The sequence below is a fragment of the Contarinia nasturtii genome, unplaced genomic scaffold, assembly GCF_009176525.2.
Source record: "Contarinia nasturtii isolate CC-2019 unplaced genomic scaffold, AAFC_CNas_1.1 Cnas_scaffold_414, whole genome shotgun sequence".
Lineage (NCBI taxonomy): Eukaryota > Metazoa > Arthropoda > Insecta > Diptera > Cecidomyiidae > Contarinia > Contarinia nasturtii.
Window position 1 is genome coordinate 2,866,754 of NW_022197768.1, and position 23,313 is coordinate 2,890,066.

The 23,313-nt window shown below is 33.6% G+C and overlaps 1 protein-coding gene across 5 annotated transcripts; it reads right to left on the reverse strand.

Moving 5' to 3' along the window:
• Positions 1-1,765: 1,765 nt before the first annotated feature.
• On the reverse strand, positions 1,766-22,079 carry LOC116338930 (death-associated inhibitor of apoptosis 1). 5 transcript variants are annotated; one of them, XM_031764515.1, is made up of 2 exons: positions 21,270-22,079; positions 1,766-3,214 (listed from the first exon to the last, which is right to left on the reverse strand). In XM_031764515.1, the coding sequence occupies exon 2, from the start codon at positions 3,148-3,150 to the stop codon at positions 1,870-1,872; it is 1,281 nt and encodes a 426-aa protein (XP_031620375.1). In that variant the 5' UTR covers positions 3,151-3,214; positions 21,270-22,079; the 3' UTR covers positions 1,766-1,869. The 5 variants fall into 5 exon arrangements, with proteins under 5 accessions (XP_031620375.1, XP_031620378.1, XP_031620376.1 ...); XM_031764518.1 differs by lacking the exon at positions 21,270-22,079 and adding an exon at positions 16,298-16,423; XM_031764516.1 differs by lacking the exon at positions 21,270-22,079 and adding an exon at positions 14,495-14,648.
• Between the last annotated feature and the right edge of the window lie 1,234 nt (positions 22,080-23,313).

A 23,313-nucleotide genomic window follows, 5' to 3' on the forward strand; every position in this document is an offset into this window, starting at 1 on the left:
ATGCGTGTGAGGTTACTTAAATATGTATGTCCATTTTAAATAGTTGTATAAGCTTATTTAAACATTGTTTATTCAATGAATTATGTTGTGTTGCTTTTAAATATGGAGTAATTATGAGTTCTGTTGTAATATGAAAATGTTTGGATTTCAATGTATTCATTTTTCTTCATCTAAAATAACGCAAAAAAGGAAGAGATTGAAAAAAAGAAGAATTGGACAAAAATCACTTTATTCGCTGTACAGTGTATTGTTTTTTTTCTTTACATTTTTTAACAGTTTTTAATTTTTATGTTTTTTTTGTGTCATTTTTTTTATTATCCTTGCTTAACTTTATTAAAATGAATCAATTTGTAAAAGTATCAAAAAAATAGGTCAAAATTTATTTTTACATCTTTTGTATAAATTTCAAATTTTTGGTTTGCTCTACTGGATTTAAATGTAATTTTGTCGGTATTTTTTCCGTTAATTCAATTGCTTACGTAAACACATACTTTTCATCGGTTAATACTTGCTATTATTTGTATTAAAGTGAATTTCTCACACTTTTGAGTGTTGCATTTAATTAAATTGTGTGACAAATGAATTGTTTGTATTTAAAATAGTCGCATACCGCCAACACATAAACATGCACACGCACAATTCACCGAGTGAATGCACTGCATGGCATACTTTTCAAATCTTCTATTAAACATGTCATCATCATTAAATTACAAACTTTTGTTTGTTGTTTGTTTGAAAAAAATATATATATATTCGGAAAGCCTATTATGCTTCGCATGTTTTGTCACACACATCTAGGAATAAAATTGCAGACTGAAAAAAACTAAACATTTTTTTGTCTTCTTGTCACCAATTAATATAATCTCAAATGTGTCAGATTGATGTGCATTTTAATTTCTGTAAAATAATTGTCTAATTTCTCATTTACTCTTTATCTTTATCGGTAGGTCTGTAAAAGAAAGCATATTTTATTGCTTTAGAGAAAAATTAAATTGTTGTTGTATTACAAAAAATAAACTATGTAAAAAAAACTCCATGTTCCACTTTTATAGACTCTGCGTACAAGTCGGATTTTTATTTTGATCCATTCAATTGAGAGAAAAAAGGTGTAGATTTGATTTGTATATTTTAAAAATATTTTTTTTATTTAAAGAAGAAAAAAAGATGCTAGCATTGTAATGTGCTTTAATTCAGTGAATAAATGCTTAAATTTTCATTGTGGCTAAGGAGATACAAAAAGAATGAGAGAGATAGAGTGTAAATAAAAGCATTAAACTTATTTATTTTCAGTTATCATTATCATCATCACCAAACACATTTATTATTGAAATGTTATGCGTTTTCTTTTAAATGTTGAATCCAATTTGTTATTTTGTTGTTTTTATTCGTTATTTATTATTCGCATTAAATTGGTTTTTTATTTCGTAAAATACTATGTACAATTTATACTGTGATTTTTTTTATCAGATTCACTGAATATCAGCGGTCAATCATATTGTTTCCTTCATATCATTCGGATTTAATTCTGTTTCAAGAGTAGAAAATGTTCGTTTTGTTTTTTTTTCTTTTCTTCTTGTTGTTCGATTATTGTTTTCTTTCGAATTTTAAAATATTTGGCCATTTTGATGCTATTTTCATCTGGCATTCTCATATTGATTTCACTTAAATTTCTTTGTAAATGATCTCATTTATAATTCAGGTATTGATTTTAATTAAATATGATTTTCCATTTAGTATGTTGGTAAGTGACCACACATTATCCATATGACTTGAGCAAATATTTATTGGTTTGATCAAGTATATATTTTTTTTAATAACTATTATCATAATGACTAACATAAGTGTAGTTATTTAAATGGTTTGGGTGGCCTAGGAGAAATACACTCGCATCAAACGTTCATACGGCTTTCGACACATTGGACATTTGGTTACAGACGAAGCACATTTTGCGCAGGCGATCACATGTCCGCATGGGAAAAATGCTGTATTATATTCACTCGAGTAGCAGATTTTGCACAGTCTCGATTCGCATATCTTTTTATCCGGGGTTTGTTCGTCTCGATCGCCACATGATTGTGAATTGATTGGTGTCGATGATGTTGATGAAGCGGTGCTACTGCTGCTGCTACAACCACTACTGCATGACGATGCAACCGATTCTTGTGACGATGACGATGACGATAGGCTACCGTTGTTTTGTTCATTTTGTGCCATGAATTTTGCTTTAATCGTTTCAACATATTCGGGTCCTTTGACAAGCCGAAGATAATCACATTTTCCATACCATAATGCATGCTGTTCCCATGGCTGATCATCTTCTTCCCAACCGCGTAAACCACCACCACAGCTGAAGCATATCACACGATCACCAACGCGTGTATAAAAGAAACCGGCATCACTTAATTGTTGTGGCGTTTGTTTCATTGTTTTTGGCCACTCATCGAATGATCGTAAGCGTGCCGTTTCGATAGCATATTCAGGATAATCGGGATGTCTAAGCGTTTGTGTTTCTCGTTCAACGGTTGAATTTGTTGTGTGTGCGATATTGCTGGTATTTTCAACAATATCGACGCTTGGTGTTGGTGGAAATGGTGTTTCGGGATATGCATCCGGTCGTCGATCGATTGCATATGTTCCGCACACATCATAGCTAACTGGTGGTAACAATTGATCCAGCTCAGCTGCATCGATTGGTACATTTGGTGTTTCGTTTCGTCTAAGCAATGGGCAATTTGATGAATGTTTTAGATGTTCGCCAATTTCATTGTCGTTTGGTTCCCATTGTTGTACTTCGACTTTGCAGAAATTACATTTGACACGATCATCTGGTTCGTTTGGACCATTTGGTCGAAGATAATAAAAGCCAATTTTAGCAAGTATGCGTGGCCGAATGTAGCTGTGCGGCCAAGTATCATCGAATGTTTTTAGGCGATTTTCTTCGAGATTCATATCAGTGGTCGACATGCTTGTATTGTTTGTAATTGTTGGAGTTGTTATAAATGATGTATTCGGTGATACGGGAGCTGATGATGGACTTTCTTTCATTGATTCATTTGTTTTGTTATCAACAACATCTTCATCTTTGCAACTGTGATTAAAGTTCAACTTTGGGAAGAATGAACTAGACGTATTCGGCACTATAATCTTCATCGTGATTGCTGTTCGAATGGGATCCAATCAAGCAAAACGACTCAAACAATTGATTATTATCGATCTGTAAATAGAAGAAAAACAAAGAAACAAATAAAAACACTGATAAGTTACAAAATGTATAAATGAACTACTTAAATGCACTACGAAAATATTATGAAATTCAAGATGATTAACAATTTATTCATTGTAATTTCCAGCCACTCCGTTTCAATCACACTTTTATCACAAATGATTCAACAATGGAATATGCAAATATAATATGATTGTTTTCGAAATTATTCGTCGAATTGAAAAAGTCGTGATAAATACAGGGAGAAAAAACGAATTAACAATAAAGCAACGAAATAATGTCACGTATATATGACATGTAATGAGTATGAAGAATAGAAAGCCCCGCATAAATGTGGAGGAAAATAGTATCAACAAATACAAATGCAATATATTTTACATGTATACACGACAATGCGATAAAGTGTACAATCCACGGTTTGCTATGATCACTTGCGACTTTCTGTTTTGACGTTCGAACAAAGCTGTGTAAATTATCACACAATGACAGTTGCTACAGAAGCAACTCAATACAATCAACTAATGATAATGATGTATGTAGCATACAAATGTGAAACTGTATTCACGCATTATCAACTCTATTTTTCATGTCTGTTGCACTCTCTCTCTTTCTCTCTCACTCTATCTGTTGCACTCTTTCACTCTTCGACTTTTTCCATAAATTCCAATTCATTTACAGCAATAATTTGAAAGTTGAGATGATTTTAAACAATAATGCTTGTTAAATGATAAATGCCAAGTTATGTGTCGCCGTTCGCAATCTATATTTAATGTCGTCTATGCTTATGTCTATGAAATTGCTCAAACAATTGTACCCCGATTCCAATTAAAAATGTGATGCGATAAAATGAAACGAAAATTATTCGATTCAATTCAAATAAAAACTGGAAATTTCTGTGAACCAATGCGATAACTAACTAGTTATTAAAAAAAAAAAACAAGTGAACCACAAAATGTCGATAATTGTAAATTCCAAGCAAATGAACTTCAAAAAAAAAAAAAAAAAGATTCGAAATAAGTTGTGTGTTTGTGCGTCTGACGATAAGATAAGTCAAAATAAAACTGAACACTAAACTACATTTGGAGCACATAATTAGACTTAAGGCACCGAACAAGGTGCATTTCAAATCTATGCAGTCTGCCGTCGTTATAATTAGTTTTTTATGCGTTTTTGAACGCATGCCCAGAACCACGACAGATGGCACAAGAACGGCAGCTGATACCTTAAACGGCAGCTGATATCTTTTCGATTTTCGAGAATAAAAGAATCAAAATACCGAACAAAAACATCAACCAAAAAAAATAAGGAAAGACACGGACCAAAAATGCAACTTAAATGAAATGTAAAACGAAAATTCAACACATTGTTAACTGTAATGCGAGGCAACAAACAGACGGCAGATGTTTTGCATAGGTAACATGAACACACGTAACATACAATGTCTGCATAACGAATATTCTTCATCATTTTTCTCTCTCTTTCTCTAAAATTCAATCGCTTTTGTCAAATCACTTTAATCCACAAATAATAAATAGAAAATAGAAACTTCCATTGATTACTCTCAATACTTACAATTATATATAAATTAAAAGTAAAATAATAAAATCACGGAGATCGCCGAAATTGCAATATTTAAATTAAATGCAACACTTCGGAATAAATCACAAAAGAATTTAATTCGTTCGATGAAAAACTGAACTTCGACGTACTTTATTTTACTTATTGCTTTAAATAAGACACGAATTTCAAGTTTCGAGATCAGTATTTGTTTTTTTTTTTACAAGAAATTGTTATTCGTTTGCGCGTTGCTATAAATGCATGTTAGTAAATGTAGCTGTAAACAACAACTGATTCGATCGACTGAGCAGAAACATTCTTTTGGCTCTCAGTTCATGTTTGCTTCTCTTCATTCCTTTTCATCTTTTCCGTATGGGATCGTATCGTTCATGGAACACACTCAGAGCCATCGGAATTTTTCTGTATTTTCTTTTCGACTTGATTCTTTTTTGTTTCTTTGCTCGATTCATTCGGGTTCTTCGAATACATTCGTTCTTTGTTCAGTTTGTGTTTTTGTTTCATCTTTCATCTCTTTTTGACCAGTTTTGGCTTTCAAATATCAGTAATCTGCTTTATTTCGGTTCATACATTCGGCTTTGATTTTTTTTTTCATTCGTTCGTTTCGGTTCTTACATGTGTACGTGTGTATGTTTATTTGTGTAGTCTTCTCTTTCAAGATCATTTCTCATGGAATTTGAACGAAACGAAAAACCATAAAAGTTCGGTTTATTACATTTTATCTGGATTTTTCATACAAATGATAACGTGCAAAATGGCACACTCAGCGAAATCACGTCCGAAGTGGAAAATAGCTTGTATTTTGAGGCCGTGTCAAAATGTACGTCGGTTTTTCATTTGAACTTTTTCCCATGCAACCAAATTTCGATGCGTTTTTCGTTTAAGTTTTTGTTTTTGCGGTCAAAAGGGAAAACTCATTGATTTTGAATAAAATATTTGATTCTTTCTTCTTTTGTCAAAAAAAAAATTCTACCAAATTTCATGACCAAATACAAGTTGAATACAGTTTGCCAATTGTTTGTCGCGAAATGATAGTAAAATATATCAAATTAATTAACATTTTGCAAAATGGTTTATTAGTGGATGCGAATAAAATGGCTAAAAATTGACATACGGTAATAAGTGTTTCCAATATTGTGTTTTTTTGTACAAAAAAAAATTTTTGTTTGATCATATTTTTCAGGTGTTGGCCAAAGAATATTTTACATTCATATATGGCATATGTAGAAGCATAATAATTGACAATGAATCAACTTTGGAGATTTTGTTTTCTCGGCACTTTTTTCGGAAAAATGCATGTCATAACACAAAAGACGAATTCCAGAGAATCATTAAAAAATGGAAGAAAGAATGCGGAGTTGTTGTTATTTTTTTTGTCTAAAACATAAATGAAAATATGTACACAGAGATGATCATCGAGACAATAGATCGAGTCTAAAAGAACGAAATCCGACCGATCAACTCATAATGGTCGTAGGTCTAGATCTGAGATTTATTTTTGTTCACTCTCTCTCTCTCTCTCTCTCTCTCTCTCTCTCGTTTTCTCTCCGTCTATGTTCGCTCGAGTCTCACGTTTTGGTTCGCTTTAATATGCGTTCAGTATAAAAGTGTTCTTCTTCATCCATTCCAGCGCACACAATTGATGGGCATGGAGAGCATTTTTTATACAGGTAAAATAGAAAGAGATAGTTGCAGATCGGAATGTCGAATAACAATAATAATCATTAATGTAACAATTTCACTCGAATTTCGTCGGAATCAAGAAAACTAACAAGCCCAAAAAAGAAAATTAGAGGAGGAGGAGGAAAAAAAACGAATTAACAACTAACTCTCAGGCAGATTAGTTTTTGAAGAAGACGAAGATCCAAAAACGTTTCTTGTGAAATATTATTTCAAGAAAATGTTGAAAGGTAGCCCAACTGCAAGAATCGCATTTTCTTTAGAATTCGGAACTTTTCAAGAGATCGACGAAGATGTTGTTGTCGACGTCAAAGAAGATGAAAACAATTGCAAAACCGGTGGGGAAAATATATTTCGGACGAGCAATTCGAGTGCAATGATCGTGATGCTATGTGTGTGGTAATTGGCATTATTTCGTATGATCCAAAACAAAATCAAATGTATTTTAACAATTGCGACGAAAAGCAATCCAATTGTATGGTGACTTCTGTGAAAATATTTCCTCATTATTTTCGATTTCTCTATCGCTTCGGTACAATAGTGTAAAGTTAGATTTTCTCACAATGATTTGGATCGTTCGCTCTCTCTATCTCTGTGTGTGTTTGTGTTTGATTCAAAGGTAATGCCGTATGCTGCGGAATGTGCCGTTAAACAAAACAGCCAAACCAAAGCTTTGTGCGCATAGGCAAACCCAGCCATTTACAATCTATTGAAATCGAACGCAAAACACTAAATACAATCTGAGTGCGGCCCAGAGAGAGAGAAAGAAAACGACACTTTGGAATGTTGATTATAGTAGGTACACGAATTTAATATCTAATTCTATACACCAAACACTTCACTTTTTTTGTGTAAAATTCACGTTTGGAATTTATATTATTCTCTATTGCTCTCTGCCTTGCGATCAGTGAATGCCAATGATGGAGAGAGAAAAAAATGAATTTTCATGCATTTACATATGTGATGTTCTTACACATTGAGCACCAAATGTTTGATCAATGTTTTCAATGGTGCAGCGATCGCTTGCATGGAAAACCGATTAACTGCGATCCAATCAATGATCATAATCATTTCGAATTTGTCTAGTGGGTTCCCAAAGAATTTTGTTTAGTTTGCCTCTCTTACTCGACATTGGAATGTTGTTCAGAGCCGGTAGAATGTTGGATGCAGTGTGAGAAATATTTTTTTTTCTTCATCTTTGAAGTGAAGAAACAATATTTATGTATCCATATTTTTATGACTGGTCAATCTTGTTGTTCGTCACACATCGACGATTTTTTTTTGGTATTCCCTATCGTCTCTCTTTGAAACATTTTTTTTTTCTTCTAGTGTAAATTCAACCGAAACTTTATTACTTTTCGTCGTCGGTGGTATTGTTATAACAGCGCCACTTGTTTAGATATATATGTGTGTATATATTTGTTGTTTATTTAGCGCTTAGACCATTGCGTACTTTTTTCCCTCCTCTATGTTTATGTCTTCTTTTTGGATAATTGAAGCAAATCGAATTTTTTACGACTGCCTGTTTTTTTTTTCTCTTCATCTCTTTCTGTTCTCGCTGTTGTCATAAAAGTCGTCAAATTTTATGGGAACCATGAGTTTTTCATCTTTGTTTCAATGGTTGATATCTGCAGATTATGCTCAAGTTGAGAACCGAGCGTTCACACCGTTTTACAGTGAACTTTATGTGTTTGTGTGAAGTTGTCGCCGCGGCAAGTATGAAAAGTACTTGGAATTTAACAATATGAAATAAAATGAAAGAATTGGAGATGGAGAGAGAAAAAAAGAACAGCATAAAAACAGCGCAAATGCAGTTTTTGAAAAGTGATTCCTATTCTTGTTGCTCGATGTGTTATTTTACCGGTTTTATTTTCACAAAAATGCACATAGAGCGCATATACAAAGCCTCACAGAAGCATAAAATGCAATGTGTAATATATATGCAATATGATGATGGTTGGAGACGACAAAATTCATGGTTTTAATTTCAATGTAGGAAAAAAAGGCGTACATTTGGCCAAGGCATTGCATACCATCGGCTCTTGTTCCTGTTGAACTTCCACGGAGAATATTAAGCGTTGTATGCATAATAATGATTAAGTGGGCGAAAGAAAAATAAGAGAGATGAAACTTGTGTAACGAGTGTGCGGCGCGCATTCACAGACTTATCACAAACAATATCGAGACAAGAAAATGTGCAGTAAACATTGAATCTCCGTGTGTTGGATGCCTTTTTTTCCTTCATCGAAAATATTTATATACAAAAATAATGTGTGCATTCGCCTGAAGAAAGGGCGAGACAGAGATCGAGATGGCAGTCGTTTTTTTTCCATTGCATCGACATGAATAAATACACTCGTAAGCCGCATGAGCCAACAATTCAGCCAACACACTGGGTCTGCATGTATGTGTTGCATCTTCTAAGAAATGAAAAACCTTTTTCTCTCTCTCTCTCTCTCTCTCTTCTCTTCTTTACTCTCTCACTGTGTTTTCATGATTATTACATTCTTTCGCTTTGTTCTCCTCACCAATGCACAGAGTGAAAACAGAGAGAGAGAGGAGAGATCCATGTATGCACGATGAAAAAAGGAGCAGATCGACGCAGAAAGAAACGATGCCAACCATCAACACAATGCCATTGAAGTGCGCAAGAAATATTAATGCATCGTTGACTTTTAGATGCCGGCACATAGAACGGTATGTGTGTGGTTTTCCTATTGAACATTGGCCAGCATTAAGATGCGAAATGTGATTTTTCTTTGCACTCGATGTTATATTCGTTTGCATCACTTGTTTTGCCTGGACAATTTTCAATTCGAAAGAGCTTTACTTGTTGTAAATGTGGCAACGTCCGAATCGCATACCGAATGGAATGCGCTTGACGTATACTTGTGTGATTGCATCTCAAGTGTTTTGTTTCGAAAGTTGCCTGTATTTCGAGTGAAAAACACAACAGCATCATCACTACCACCATCAAATCACAGTTTAAAACAGACAAATAAGAAACATACAACGTTCGCTCGCTTTATGTTCTGTGTGGTATGAAAGCATAATTGGAATCCCTTGCCGATCCATGAATACAAGCATTAAATGTGTGTATGCAATGTGTGTGTGAGTGGATTCATGTGAAAAATGGCATGCTATGTCATGGCGACAGTGTACGATTACCAAATTGTGCTCAAAATCACGACTTTGCACACAAAATGATATATAGTGGCGTTTCAATTTTAATGACAGCCCATTCCAGTGACCAGACAATATATTTAGCTGCTGTCATCTGGATATTTCAGCTCATCTGGATGCCGTCAGCAGATGATGCGAAGTGAAAACAATAGAAGTGATTGTTATAGTAATACCAGTTTATAACAAGCTTATATACCTATAACAATCACTTCAATTGTTTTCACTTCGTATCATCTGCTGACGATATCCAGATGAGCTGTAATATCCAGATGACGACAGCTAAATATATTGTCTGCCAGTGACAAGAGCCCGACCGATTTTTTTTTTTTTTTTTTTTTGGTTAACATGAAAAAGACATCGAACTCCAGTGAACTCAGAGTCGGGAATATAAAAACAGCATCAAATTGCCATTGCTGTTTAATTCAACAAAATCTCATTTGCCTGATCAAAATTTATATGCACATCCACGCACGAATCGAACAAACTGCACAATTTTCATAAATATTTTTATAAATATTTAAACTGATTTATATAAATATCATTTTTTTTTGTTTTTGGAAAATGTTGATTCTTCAAAAGATCGTTCCGATTGGTTTGATTTTTGTTCAGCATCATCATTCGCCTACATTTCGCTTGCATCGCATTTTATGCACGATAATTTTCAATATGCACGCGCCATATTTCTTTCATTGGAATGTTCATTTCAAAATCAATATATATGCGGTTCACATTGTGCCCATAAACATAAAAATGAAACTTTAGACTTGAAACGATCTAAAATAGATGAATGCATTTGGTTGTTTATTAATGTTGCTTTGCTATTGATGCATAGTTAGTCTTAAGTATGTGAACATTGAATGTCCAATCCAAAGAAATGTGTATGCATTTGTAATGGGGCCTATTCACATGGTTAACTGAATTCACACACTCACTCATCCATTCGCTAGTTTGTTCACTCGTTTGTTCGTTATACGCTGTATAAAACTCACTGTGTGTGGAATTTTTTTTATTTTTATTTTTCATGTTTGTAAAGCGCTCTCGATCAATTTAAAAAACCGTGGAAAACAATATAATGAAGAATACATAAACCGAAGCAAGTATCATTACTAACATTCCATGATCATCAGCCGGAATCATCATCATCGTCGTCATGATGATGATGCCATGTATCGTCAGTACACATCAATAGCAGCATGAAAATTGAACTTTTAATGGAATGTTTGATGTAGATCTTTGTATATTTATATAAAAAGGCATTTCGAGTGTGTATGTGAATGTGATTGCTTCTTTCAGTGTTTTATTATTATTTCTCATTCGTCTTTGTTTTGATCTGTTCATATCTCTTGAGTTGAGTTGAGCTCGAGAAGATCCAATGTTGGTCCTTCACAGAGCATCACATACAGCATCACACAACTCTCGGATCAAATAACATAATGCCTCATGCACGGCATCAACAGCAGCATAAACACGATGAATGAAATATAAGAGCGGCCTTCGTCTTTGTACCGCTTCGTTTGCTCTCGTATCTTTTGTGAGAAAGTTTCTGGTCTGGGAATGGAATGCAGTCAGGCAATAAACATACACAATGCGTTTATGTTGTACTCCTCACGCTAACCACTCACATTTACACTCTCACAATACACACAAACTCAGTCGATGATAGCTGTTTAGCTACACGTACGCATCGTCGAATATTTTATAAGTTCCACGCGAATGTTAAGTCGCATAGATCGAAATCTCTTGCTCTCTCTTTCTCTCTCGGTTTTGTATCTCAGTTTTCCCATCTGTGTTTTGGGGAATGGTAAATGTGACATAGTCGAGCTATAGAGAAAAGACAATTTACAAGAGCTCTGTGTGTAAATCACAGTGTGTATATTGAATGCGACGACTGGAGAAGATGAAAAAAAAATGAATGAAACCCACGGCGTATGAGACATTCTACATATATGATATGTGAATATTTATGTAAGTATCATGGAAAATATAAATTCAGTTAAAGTTTGTATTTTAATCTCAATATGCTTCGTATTTTTCTGATTACAAAACAAATATATCCGTCTCTGGAATAAAACTTCCAAACGGGCACTTAAACTGAACAAATCAAATCGAGATGCATAACATATCTGGCCAAAGCAATCAAATTATTTTCTTATATGCTACTCGATTTTCCTTTTCATTTGTTTATTTCCTTCGAAGTTCAAAGATCATGTTTGACTTTTTAAAAAAATGTCATGTTTTCTTCATATCACTTCGAAGATTAAATTGTTGTCGTCATATTTTAATCAGCAAAGGAAATTGAATGAGACATTTCTGTAACAGTCAATAGTTTGATATCGATTTCATCTGAGAATTGCTTTAAATCAAAACATAAAGCATATTCATTACATTTCTCATACGTATGAGATGTTTTTCTTTTCACCAATCTTGTTTCGTTCTGGAAATGGAAATCGTACCAAGGATCGCACAGTCCAAAACGAAATTACTCATTTGCAAACGTTTCGAAACAAAAAAAAAACACTCTCTTGCATACCCAGAAAAATAAGAAGAAAATAAACAAATAAAACTTTGAGTTGAAGGCATTCAGCTTCAGTTGATTGGTTGAAAACCGAATGTAAACAAGAATTTCAGTTCGCTCACAACTTCTCCATAAATATACATGACTCAGTCAGACTGTTTTCGTTCTTGTTCAATGTGATCTTGGCGACAACGATTGTACATTTATTGTAATATGCGTCCGTTGCTGCGTACGCTCTTTTCGGTAGTTCGCCTGCTCGAATTGTGATATTTTAAGGATTCAGGGCGCAATAAAAAACCAATCATTCAAATTGATGTCGTCTGCACGAAATAGTTGAAAAATAAAAATCGAAACTATAAAAAGACGCAAATGCATACGCAGCAAATGAGAAAAATGACCTCAGTTACATATGGATTCGAGCAAATATCAAATGGTTTGCCGTAAATTACAAATAATTAGCTGCGCTTCGAACCATGAGGTGGGGAAACAAAGCCAAAATCCACAACTCGCTTTTAGCAAATTCAATTTTTTTTCGGTTTTGCAAAAAAAAAAGAAACCGAAAATATGAATCGTTTTGAATCAACTTCAAGCAGCCATTGACTTGAATGTAGTTCATGCCTTTGGCACATTGGAGTGCGCTGTGTTGTGGATTTTTGCTGAATTTAGAAACTTAAAACGAAAACAAAACTCTTAGCCATTTGCGTTTTTTTATGAGCGAAAAAAAAACAAACAACAACGAAAAAATCCCAAGAGATTCGTGTGCGTAAAACACACACACAGTAAGGCCACTCGCCCGTTCAGATTCCATTTGTGCGAACAAAAACACAACGCTGAATGTTAACAATCTGTTTTTTTTCTCTTTGAGTTTCGAATATGGGAATCGACGCTACGTTACGCTTTCGACACACTTCATAGATTGTGAGAAAGTTTCGCTTGTATGCTTGCTTGTTCAACTGTTCATAGTATAGAGGTTATATTTTTGCGAACTGTCTGGTTTGTTTGTGAGTTTTGCATAAATTCAAACTGAAATGGCAACAACAACAACGACAAGAGAGAAAAAAATAAATATGGCGACGACAACGGCTGGATATAAAATCGCAAATTTACAAAGGCGTGCTAATTCACGATTGTGGCTCAACTGCAAATTGAATTACTTATTTTTTTTTTTGGTTTTGGTTTCTTCTATCGACAATGTACTAGGAATTGGCGATGTGATTTATACAAATCAATTAAACAAATAGCGTTCATCCATTAATTTTAAGATTTCAAAATTAGAAAAAAAATCATGATTAAATTCAATGAAATGACATTGATTTGTTGTAAAGTAAAAAGGTGTAAGACGAAAAAAAAAATTATACTCAAATGAAAACTTACACAGAGAAATATGTCGGTGGTAAACAACACTGTCGTTGCACAAACTCACAGCAATGAAAAAAATAATTTCCCAAATTTTGTACGCAAATAATTTGAACATCTGCTCTTCAACAAATGTATGCAAAACTAATTGAAAACTGTAAAATTTTGCTGGTTTTTAGTTCAAAAATGTGTGTTTTTCTTCTTTTTTTTTCGTTTTACGATTAACTTTGAATCGAATTTTGTATGAGACACTCGCTCACTCACTACAAAACTGAAAACGAACGACAGTATAAAGGCCAACAGTTTATCGATTTATTCAATGAAATCCATTATGGCTGCCATTTACAAACACACTGTCATCTGTTTCATTTCATTCCATACACACGTTCAAAGAGAACCGCGCTGTTACTCTGGCTGCTTTGCTTATGCTTACGACAAATGTTACACACAATGCTCCGGCTCTACCAAGTATTCTATGTATACGCGTAAAGCGTATTCTGTGAGTTGTATTTGAGCAGATTCAGTACAAATGGGCACACATACTATGACAAACGGAATACAATGTGTGTTTTTTTTATTCGCTTCACGTATTTCATAGTAGTAATCGCAATCGTCGTTGTAACGTCGCGTTAAACAATTAAAAACGGGGGGAACAGACAATGAAGTCGTATTTTTCCATCATTACTCACATAAAAATGCATAAAACGGAAATAATAAAAATTCAAGCGAGAACGAGCACAATTGAAGATGCAATAACAACGCTCACTTATACACAGATATATGTTCGTTGTTGGCGAATAACTTAAAATTATAAGAGATGAATAAAAAACAAAAAACAAATGTCACACGAAGAAATGATGACAAAAACATGCATTTCAATTGCTGAATTTGTAAGAAAAATGTCCATATGTCGACTAAATTATTTTATGGATGGATCATTCGATTCGGGTTTCGAAAATTACCTGTTTTATGTTCAGCGGAAGAGCCTTATTCGAATATCAGATTTTTCTTTTAAATTCTTTAAATTTTTCAATATCTTATGCTGAAACTTGCATAGATAAATTTGTCGTTCTTTTTTTTATTATTATTTCAAATACAAAAATCACAAAAACGTTTCACGTGAACCAAAAATATATGATTTGAGTCTGATACAACACAAAATTATTGGTTATTGATAAAGTTGTAAAAGTCCAAAGCGCTTATCGGATTCAACTTATTCCAAATGAAACGTCGGCTTCTTTTTTAGTTTATATGCTTTAAAAAAGCGATTGATGTTTATCTTTGGTTTGTTTTGCAAAACTGTTTTTACTTCGAATTAGTCATTTATTTGTTCAAGAAAAGAACGTAGATAATAATTCTTTGGAAAATATTCGATATAAAAACTACACTCAGACTGATTCACACGACGCACTCAATAATATAGAGATTGGTAAAAAAACATCCAACAGAAAATTGAATCGTCGTAAAAGGTTAAATGCGTGCTTCTAATGCTTTCGTATTTCACGATCCACACTCTTTCTATTATAAACAGGAACAACGAAAATATGCGACAAGGAAAGAGAACAATAGAGCTGAATATAAATTCTTCTCTTTTATCTCGTTCACTCTTAGCACACAAGAATAGTGAACAGTAAACAAGCGCTTCTCATACAAATGCGAGAACCGTTTGTATTTATTAATTTTGTATGAAACTTTGCTACACATGCGCCTTGTGATAGTCTCGTTGTTCGTTTCATCCATCCCGTTTGTTCGCACGGTTTGTTTACGACAGTCGAATGAGTGTGTCGTCATCAAAAATACATTCACTGTGTGTGGTTCATAGTTCAGAATTAGGGTGCACGCATCGAATTTACTCGAAATACAGTCGAACTTTCACGAAGTGTGTTTGTCGACCAAAACACTTCACTTCACGTCTACTGTGATTTATTCCACGAAATTCGATTTTTTTTTTCTTTCGGACGGTACTTTCGTCTACGTTTCCTTGGAGATACAGCAATTTTTCGTCGAAAAAGAAAACCCTATTCGATAAGCATGAACTTTGAACGATGACGATGACAAGCAACCGATAACAAGCCACTCTAACGCATGTAATATTACAACGCATTTTATTTGCGGTCTTTCGCACTGTTAATGGCTCTTCAGCGAGAGTGCATTTCTTTTGAAAATGCGACATCATCGTTTGTTGTGCATTCATGCACCAAAAAAACACAATATATGCAAGACCGCTGTGTTTCAATACATTTTTAGCCCGCAGACAGAAGATCAACATAAAAATAACTGAAAAACACAAAAATATTGTTTGCTTGGTTCGTGCTAGCTTTCTACAAAAAAACGAAAAATTGTAGCAAAGTTATATGGATTTTTTATGTATGCGCACCACTAAATGCATATCATTATACATCGGAACAGCTGTGTGTACTTTTGCCACTCTGTCTTTCTCCAACTCTCATTCTACTATTTTTTTTCTTTGTATATTTCGATACCCGACCAGCAGGAGCAACAACCAAAGAAAGTTGACAAAGAGTTCAAATGTGAAAGACGCACATTTATATTCGGCTTCAAAACTACTTTATTAAATTTAAATGAAAATGGGTTTTTAATATTCTACGACTTGTATGTGAGTCGAATGGAAAAACGATGAAAACTTGGAATAAATTTTGTTCAATGCCCGTCTTTATTTCGTTTCCCCTTCACATTTTCGGTTGATTTTTATCGCTTATTTATGGATGGAATTCTTTTTTTTAATGAAAATAAAGGACACTTACAATGAGGAGGGAGTTGCCTCACAATGCTTATTTGTCACCACGTCCAATTCACCAAGTAAATCCAAAAAAAAAAAGAATTATTAAATTCAAATTTGTTGGTTGGTCTCTTTTGAATATTGCGCTTGGGTATTTTTCTTTTTTCAATTCAATAACAATAACAAAAAGACTTCTTATTCTTTGAAGATTCACAAATAAACTAGATCGCGTTGTATTGTCCAAACACGGCAAGACGCAATATCGTGTTGTGTATACAATATACATGGAAAAATTGCGATGACATCACACATATCGTGTGTATGGATATTTACCAGTTTCGCAATGATCACACGCTATTTGAATGATTTTTTCAAGGTTATGCCTCGTCATACCCAAATTCTAACTAAATAATCATTCATCATACTTCGTCTGACTTATAATACGCGTCAATTGCAGCAAATATTTGCATCGGTTTTAAAATTAACCCGAACCCATATAGGTATTGTACTTTTTACATTCATATTTAACTCATGTTTAACTTAAGAATCATTCAAACTATCTTTATGATTTGCCATTTTCCAAAAATGGTCAAAGCAGTAAATATAATTCGATCGTCCAAAAAATGCGACGAAAGATGCAAATTGATTACGATTTTTCAGATATCCAATGTCAGAAGATAACGTCCACGATGATTCGTCATAGCATTGCTAAACATCGACGAAAAATGACGAAAGGGCTTGCATGTGTTTAGACGAAGGAATCAAAATAAATGCCATCCAACGCATAAGGATCGGTTTGTTTAAGAAGCGTTTTGTGTAAATTTCGATGTGGCTTCAAAAATGTGAAACACATGAAGCGCAAAGCCAAAAGACGATTACAAATGAAGGGAATTGTTTATGTTTACTGCGCTTGAATTACTACATCCGGCTATAGAAAGAACTCTCTGAAAACACATTTCAGAGCCGAAATTACATTTGAAAGAAGAAAAAAAAACACAACAACATAAAGAAGATTGTATGAGAAAGGCGACAACGATATTTTATTTATTTATGATATGCATACAATCTGCCTACGTTTTGTCTCTCTTCTATTTGGATTGCTTATTTTAGGTTAAAAAAGGACATAAATATGTCAGTTTGTTCTTAAGTCAGTACTGGAATCAGTTTCACAATTCTAAAAGATCAGTCAAACCATAGGCCGTGGAACATTCATTCAACAAAACTGAAAATCAAGATACTAGATCTTTTTTTTATTTCATTAAAATTCGTAGAATTCGAAAGAAGAAGGAATAACAAAAAATATATATATACACAGTTCGTAGTACCATTTACTCAATGAGTGTGTTGTTCATTTTTCATGAATGTCATATTGCGTTCGGTCGGCGATAGAGGTAAACAAAGAGAAGTGTAAAAGAAGAATAACAACGAACACTAGAAAAACTTGGAAAATTGATGATAAAAAGCCCATAAAACATGTTAACAACAAAAAACGATTTTCAGATAGGACGAAAAATCTGTTGTCAGTGACAACATACACATTCACATATAAATACCGACAAAAATGGTAATATCTGCAACTAGCCCGACCAAAAAATAAAAAATAAAATAAACAACAACAACAACAAAAAAAACTACTCAAGTGATAGGAGCGTGTGATTGAGTTTTCGAATGTGTTACCGAACGCTTTAGTAATTGCCACTTCTCTTTGAATTTTCTTGCATTCCCTTCTCTGAATACACATGCACACAACAAAATCATTAATGAAACCATTGACAAAGCGCTTAAATGCGAATATACTTGTCAAGCAAATCAAATGACCTTTAGAAAAATGCAAAAAATTTCAATATTTTCCGCTTGATTGTCGTACGACCAGTAGCTTTTATCGGACGGCAACAAAATACAGAATGCAGTATGAACGCAATAACAGCACAAGTGACGACGAACAAAAAATGCATTGAATTTAGAAGCACATATAACAAATAGCTTTCGGTGTCATAAGAACGTACACGGGATACCATAATTTGTGGCGCAGCAGCTAATCAACATTGATCGGTCGGTGTGCATGTGCCAATGTGTGTGTGTGTGTGTGTGTGCGTGTATTTGTTTGTCTGGGGCTCAACCGTCCAATCAGAATGGATTGCTCTGTTTGCAATTCACCATTCAATTATCTACCTTTTCATGTATTGGATCGTTGCACGTTTACATAATCTTTGCTGAACTAAAAATGATTTTGACTCTAGCTTCTATTTTGCGTATTTTTTTCAATTGCGTTCGATTGCTCACTTTTACATCAATTGCATTTCTATCATTTACAGTTTGTATACTCCGCATAGAATTCTTATAATTTTACCCATTGATTTAATAGCTGATTGTTCTGTTGCTATGATTAGAAAATTGAGATTTTGCACAAAGTGAGAGAATAATAATAAATTGTAATATGGCTTGGTATTATCGATCAAAATGCGAACAAAAAATTGCCGAATGGAATTTTCACTTCTCATTCTCGAAATGACGTCCAATCATTTTAAATTGAAAAACCCAATCAGACGCCGTTCTTAGCTCTTCAAGCGCAATCGATCGATAACAAGACACACACATAGAGAGCCGCTTAGTTTGCACTTGTGGCTTTTTATTCAAATTCCAAAATAATTGCATGTTTCACTTGCAACGTTCGCCAAACGTATTTAAATTCTATTGCTGTCGTTACATTAGCCATAGTTGGTGTTGTTTGGCTGTTGCTGTTGCTATTGGTGTTGCCTATTAAATTTTTCAAGCAATTATATTCAATTTTGTAATTTGAACATTTATTTATAAACCATTTAAACGGCATACACACTTACACAGATGCCACATACTCAATGCCGCTAAAGAATTGACAAAACGTTCTGTTCTGTTGTTCTGATTTTCCGGCGCTGTTGTTTTTCACATTTTCATTCATAGTGAAAAGATCTGATTTGGGCTTTTTTTTCTACGTTTTTCTTTGTTTCACAGGAAATGCGTGAATGTATTTAGGATTGTGTCGTTATGAATGAAAAAATTCTACAAAAAAGCCTAAAAAGTAAAAAATGGAATGGGTGGAAGAAAAATCAAGCATATCGTTCGGTTCCACATTGAAAAAAAAAAACGAGGAAAAAGAAGAAGCCAAACAATTATGTGTACAGTGTACAGATTTCGGCTGTTTTATGAATGTGAGTCATAAAAAATGTATAAAACGGGTAAATAATTGTAGTGTATGCTTTGAAAATCGGGTCGGTTTATGTCAATGAAACAAGAAATCGTAATTTTAATCAAATACACAATCATCCGTACATTTCAAGTAGTTCGTCATCCTTTGAACCGTTTTTTTTTCTATTCATAAAAAAAATGTGAGAAAAAATCTGGGTTATTTTCATTGATTGAATTTTCCGCTTGTGAATTTGTTATTCATTTCTTTTGAGCAACAGCGGTAATTTGATGCCACGGGCCAAACACATCACAGAATGGCGCAGTAACTTTTAATTAGTCGCAACTATACATGCTTTCACATGTGAAATAAATACATTGAAGCTACACTCTGGAAATCGAAATGGTAGCGGGCAATAATAATAACAATGACAGCATCGTATTGTATGGTTTTTAATACAATGTATGCACCATTTAAAATCGGATGGCATATGAGCGCATTTTTGAAATGGGTTTTTGGAAATGCCATTAGAAATGTTAACGAAGTAACACCAAATATATATACGAAAATATTGCGGTGCGCGCGCGGCACACAACACAAGAACCATACCATATTATATTAGACGCATATAAATAATGTATATATATCGTTTCCTCGTTGCTTCTTTTTCTCTTTTTCGGTTTCATCGATGCATTACACATATTGTTTGCTCTTGCATCTTCTCTCTTTCGCTTGCGCCTCATGCGCCTTTGTTGCTGTTGTTCATTTTGAAAATATCGAAAATTTTACTGAATGACACGATGATGTAAGACCACATTTTTTTCTCTTTTTTTCAGAACTATTCTCAATTGACGTGTACAATGTACATATGTGTTCATGTGTATGTGCGTCGTATTTAGATTTAATGCCAGAAAAAGATTATCTCATTCATTCATTCATTCATATATTTTTTTCAAATAGGGATTTTTTTTCCTATTTTTTTTAATGGTTTTATGGAGCCAGTTCTTATTAAATGCTCTACTATTCATTGCATTTCATTTGTTTGGAATGTGCTATTTGAATTGAAAATCTGAAGCGTAACTGGAATAGATATGAAAAGAGAGAGAGAAACACTCGCAATATATATGTCAGAGCCAGTAGATGAACATTTTAAAAATTGTTTATATCATTTGATTAAAATGCCATTGTGGGGCCATTTTTCTCTCTTTAATTTAATTGCTTTTTTTGCTATTTTGACAAATTTCATTGAATTGTGGTTACGCTGAACTGGAACCAATTGGAATTAATTTCAAAAGAGTCAGTAATGCGTAATTCAATTTTATGCATTATTCGACGCCAAATAGATGTGCTGATGTTATCGCTAACTATGAGATCACCAATAATTATTATTCTAATGCAAATCGAAAAAAAAGAAAAAAAAAATTGTAGTGATTTACGTTTTTTTTTTTTTGCCAAAGTGGGCGGATTACTTTTCAAGTTTTGTTGTGCTATTGTTATTTTTTTAAATTATTGAATAAATTGCATGCTGCATGTTTGAATAGAATAGGGAGAGCAAGAGAGAGAGAAAAAGTGAAAAAATAAATAAAATAAATATATTCCATATTTGCTGTGCAAATCATCATCCGCTTGTTTCGCCTGTGTTAAATTGCATATAGTTGGGCCCACTTCAATCTTCTATAGAATATTGATTTGTTGCGGTTTTATTTTGGTTCGTTCGGGGACAAACATCGAAATTAGGGCGTTTAGAAATCTTTTATCTTTCAATACAAATTAAAAATTTATAGGATCAACATTTGCTATAGCATTGACTATAGTCTCTACTCATAAAACTTACCATTATTATTTACTTAGTGTCCATAAAATCGAAACATGTAAACAAACGGTAAAATGCACCACAAAATGAAACGAAAAAAAAAAATTGTTCGCTATTCGTGGATATAGAAATTGATTCGATTTCAAATGCTATTGCCTTCGTTTCGTCGTTTAATGTAAATAGTTGAATGTTATCAACACAACAGTTATCGAATAGTTTAATCTATACCGTAAACACAAATACATTCACAAAAACGACTAATAAATGGAGTAATGTTTTTACACAGTTTTGAATCGTAAAACATGAACAAGAGTCTATGTCAATAAAAGAAGGGAAAAAAATCGATAAAAAAGCACACAGCTAAACGAAAGAAAATTGTTCGACTTTTCTCCAATTACGTTTCAAATAATTCTTGAATGAAAAAAAAGTATATTGTCACTCAACGGTATTGATTGATTTATTATAATTGTTCTGATATCGATCGTCTCTCATTACTGAGTTCCAACTGTTTGTTTCTAGTTGATTAATTTTTTTTTGTTATTTTTATGGTGTCCCTTTTGCACTATCCTCTTCCGGGTTCGGTAATTTGAATCCTTCAACGATTTCTCGAAACCACTTGGTAATTATCACTCTATATTCTTTTTGTATCGTTCGATATACACATATGTATAATGTGCAGAAACAGTATATATGCTAAGAATAATATCTCGCACGTTAAAATTGTATTTCATGCAGATCACCACAAAATGTTCAAGTGAAAAATAAAAATAAACGAATTCATTCGTTCGTTCGGTTGCTTAGTTTTTCTAAAACGAAACCATATACGAACTCGATTAAAGCAGCACTGATGATGATGAAGCCTACGAATTGCGTTTTACTATAGCCGACAAAACAGCCAAAACAAACAAGCGCATACACAGTTTTGAAAAAGAAGCACGGGAGATTGGATGTGCCTGGTCTGCGTTCCATTCGGTGCATGTAGAGACGATGACGACAACACAACAACAATACCCAGCTGCCATTTGTGTAGAGATTTTGCGCTCGTATGTGTATTGTATTGATGTGTTTGTGTTATAACTCCAAATGAATTTTATACGCCGTTTGCTTTTTTTTTTCCCTAGCTTCTGCACCGCTTTTTTGTTCGCTCTTTCTTTCTTTTACTCATTATTTCTCTCGCTTCAGCTACCTCTCCCTCTCAGCACGATATTCACACCGTAACGAGTGAAATAGAGGCCCATCTAATGTAACCACTTTCCAATGCAATGGAAAAAATTACATGTGTCATGTGTTTGCGCACAAAATACAATTGCAATTCACGTGTATATACTAAAACGATTGAAGTTTCGAAGAAGAAAAAAGTGCACATAGCACCTTTTGGCCGGCTTTACGTTTTCTGACGATTTCGATCGAATCGAATCGACAGAACATGAGAAATGAATAGAATGAAAAATGCGATAGAACGAGAGAAAATGACAAAAATACTTGCCACTTTTCGTACCGTTAAATATCGATTACCAACCATCTTTCAAATAGACAAGAAAAAGAAAAACCAATCGAACATTCTCCAATCTAACGATCGCAATGCAAATTGCAATTCAATCCACTTCATTTACAACATTTTCATGGCGTGAAACTAGTGCTATCCAGTTGAATGTGTTAATAGAATTATAATGTTTTGCCTGCTAAGTAAACACACAAAAAGTTGATTGATGAAAGAAAGTTCTTTTAAGCACCGAAACTATTCACTTAGATGTTTTGACTATTTTACTTTTCCACACCAAAAGTATTGGTCTCGGCAAAAAAAATTAACATCCCTCGAAAAACTTGGATGTTATGGATTTTGATTCCTATTTGAATCATAATTTTTTTCAACCTCTGAGTTTACAAACTGAAATTTAACCTATGACTGAGTCGAATTATTAAGTGAACAAAATTATTTTCCACATCGCAATTAATTTAAAAGATACCTTAGTTTGTACGGGTGGAGGCAGGTTTGTCTTGGAACAACTTTTTGTGTTTTCTGTGCCTTTAAATCGACACATTCCGGGTAAAAATGGACTTAATG

Coding starts and splice junctions, on each gene's coding strand:
- LOC116338930 (XM_031764515.1), bottom strand. CDS start 3,150: ATGAAGATTATAGTGCCGAATACGTCTAGTTCATTCTTCCCAAAGTTG.